This window comes from Mus caroli, chromosome 1, assembly GCF_900094665.2.
Source record: "Mus caroli chromosome 1, CAROLI_EIJ_v1.1, whole genome shotgun sequence".
Taxonomy (NCBI): Eukaryota; Metazoa; Chordata; class Mammalia; order Rodentia; family Muridae; genus Mus; species Mus caroli.
Window position 1 is genome coordinate 47,124,769 of NC_034570.1, and position 2,477 is coordinate 47,127,245.

General features: G+C 36.9%; 1 protein-coding gene across 1 annotated transcript in view; it reads right to left on the reverse strand.

Annotated features, from left to right (window-relative positions):
- The window catches only part of LOC110295232 (dynein heavy chain 7, axonemal-like), a 151,034-nt gene that overhangs the window by 47,455 nt on the left and 101,102 nt on the right, over positions 1 to 2,477 (reverse strand). Inside the window, exon 17 of the mRNA XM_029475280.1 lies at positions 2,397 to 2,470. Within this exon, the coding sequence (XP_029331140.1) occupies positions 2,397 to 2,470 (74 nt within the window). The remainder of the gene's footprint in view (positions 1 to 2,396; positions 2,471 to 2,477) is intronic.

Genomic DNA, 2,477 nt, shown 5'->3' on the forward strand with positions numbered 1-2,477 from the left:
TTTTTTTTTGGTTTGGTTTTTTTGAGACAGGGTTTCTCGGTATAGCCCTTGCTGGCCTCGAGCCTCGAACTCACTTTGTAGACCAGGATGGGCTCGAACTCAGAAATCCACCTGCCTCTGCCTCCCAAGTGCTGAGATTAAAGGTGCCCGGCTTCACCTGCCTTCTTAATAAATGACATGGTAAGAGCTACAGTGGGATTCCAACTTTTGTTGATAAAACACAGAACCCTATTTATGTCTGGTTCACAGTATATAAGAAACATCTTTAAAGGTCTGTACAATGTTGCTCGCCCCACCGTGTACACTATGCCCTGCAGTCCTCTGTTCTTTAATGTTGCATCTCACTGATGGATGTTTAAGATGCCCAAGGTAGTCTTTCTCTCCCATGATTAGGATGCATAATTTTAAAAGCATTAGATAGTTCACTTCTATTACCTGCCTATAATTATGAAATTTAAACATCAAATTCTATAACTGAGATTCAAAAAAATGTCAAGAATGACAAGCAGATGATACTCTCCATTTTACTTTTATCATACCAAACATTTTAATATTTAAATTAAATAATTTCAATTGCTTGAAGAACTTAAAGTGACAATTCTGTCTAGAAATTCTCCCTGGGAATTTCTGAATTCACACAGAGCATCACCTATGGCTTTCTCATTATATTTTAATATATTATAAGTAAGCCACTTACTGCATTCTGAAACAATGTGATAAAGCCCCGGATGTGATCCTCAGTAATTAAAAAAGCCAACACAAGCTATACCACTGACAAAACCTTATAGACTGAGCAGTCATCTGATACTAATTATACAATAAATAATAAGTAATTTCTCCCTCACATTACACAGCTAATGTGTAAGTGAGGAAACTGAGTTATTGAATTAAACACTAAATGGCAAAGGCAGAGACTCTGGATTCAGAACTAAAGGGCCAACCCAGAATACCACTCTCGTCCTTATGTAGGAGAAACTCAGTTCACTGGTCCTCCTGTGAGGGATTCTCACTTTCTGTCTTTATTATTTAATATATGAATGATTCTGACTCACACAAGCAATATATTTGAAGAGTAGAGATTATGGCTCCCTTTTTGTGTAGCTCCTACCTCACCACGATACAAGTTGTTCTATGTCATACTGAAGTAACTATAAATAATGTAATATACACTGTTGTAAAAAGTTAGAAGGACTTTGAATTTTTTACCATATAAAATGATGTTTAAGGATATAAATACGTTTTCCAAGATTTGGCAGAATGTATGTGTATGAACATTGCACAGCATAGCATAATTGTGTACATTTATGTGTCAATTTAATGTGAATTTAAAAGTTTAAAATTCAAAAATAGCATAGAAAGAAATACCACATGTGTGTTTGCATGTCTGTGGACAAAGTCTTAAAAATAAATTTAGATTTTAGATTTTTTCATTTCATGCTTACACTAAAATTCTCAAATTATAATTAAAACTTGAAAGCAAGCTTATTACTAACAAATAAACATCGATGTTATGGGACTGCCAGCATGCTTGTTATGTCCATTGGAGCTATACAGCTCTTACAGCAAGAGGGACCTGAGGAACTTCTTCTTCAGCTACATATGCTATGGTTTCATAAGTGCTTGTCTTTATTTGGCTAAGTTTGATAAGTTACACAGGTTTAAAATAGGACCCAATTAGTGCAGACTGCAAGCAAGATGCATTTTGTTTTGGCAAGTGTGCCACCTGCACAAGACCTTGATTTAAGACAATTCTTGTCATTTTTCTAATTTCTCCATTGCAAATGCCAGATGATAGTTAGACACACAAAATCTGCTCAAGTTCCCTGGCGCTTTTGTAGCATAATTCAAGAAGAAACAGAAAATGAAACTAACTGTTGTAATCAACTATGCTTGGCATAGCAATATCGAGTAGGCTTTTTAACTCTACAAGATTAATAACGAAAACTGAAGAAAAGCAGGTAGATACAAATTAAAACAGCCAACTTAGAGGCAGCCCCGCAACTGTACTTTGTAACTCCGTCTTCTAGAGGTTTACTGTCTGGGAGGTCCTCGTTTGATTATTAATAAGTAATGGGAGTTCACCCACGGCATCACTTAATAACAAATCTGACAAATCAGGTGGAGGCGGGGCACACCTTTAACCCCAACACTCAGGAGGCAGAAGAGGGTAGATCTTCGAGTTCAAGGCCAGCCTGCTCTACAGTTCTAAGACAAGAGTTCAAGGATGGCCAGAGCTACACAGAAAAACCCTGTCTTCAAAAAAAACCACAAAAAAATCCCAAAAAACAAAACAGCAAGCCTGACACAGATGTTTTCAAAACACAGTTACAAAGTGTGTGCTTATTGTGCTCTGTCTGGGCATTTCCACACCTGCACTTGTTACTCATCTTACATACCAGGAGTTCCAAACTGGATACAGTTTTCCAGAGTCCTAACATAGTCAGGGTCACTTAGTTTAATGAGCTGAAGGCTATTGG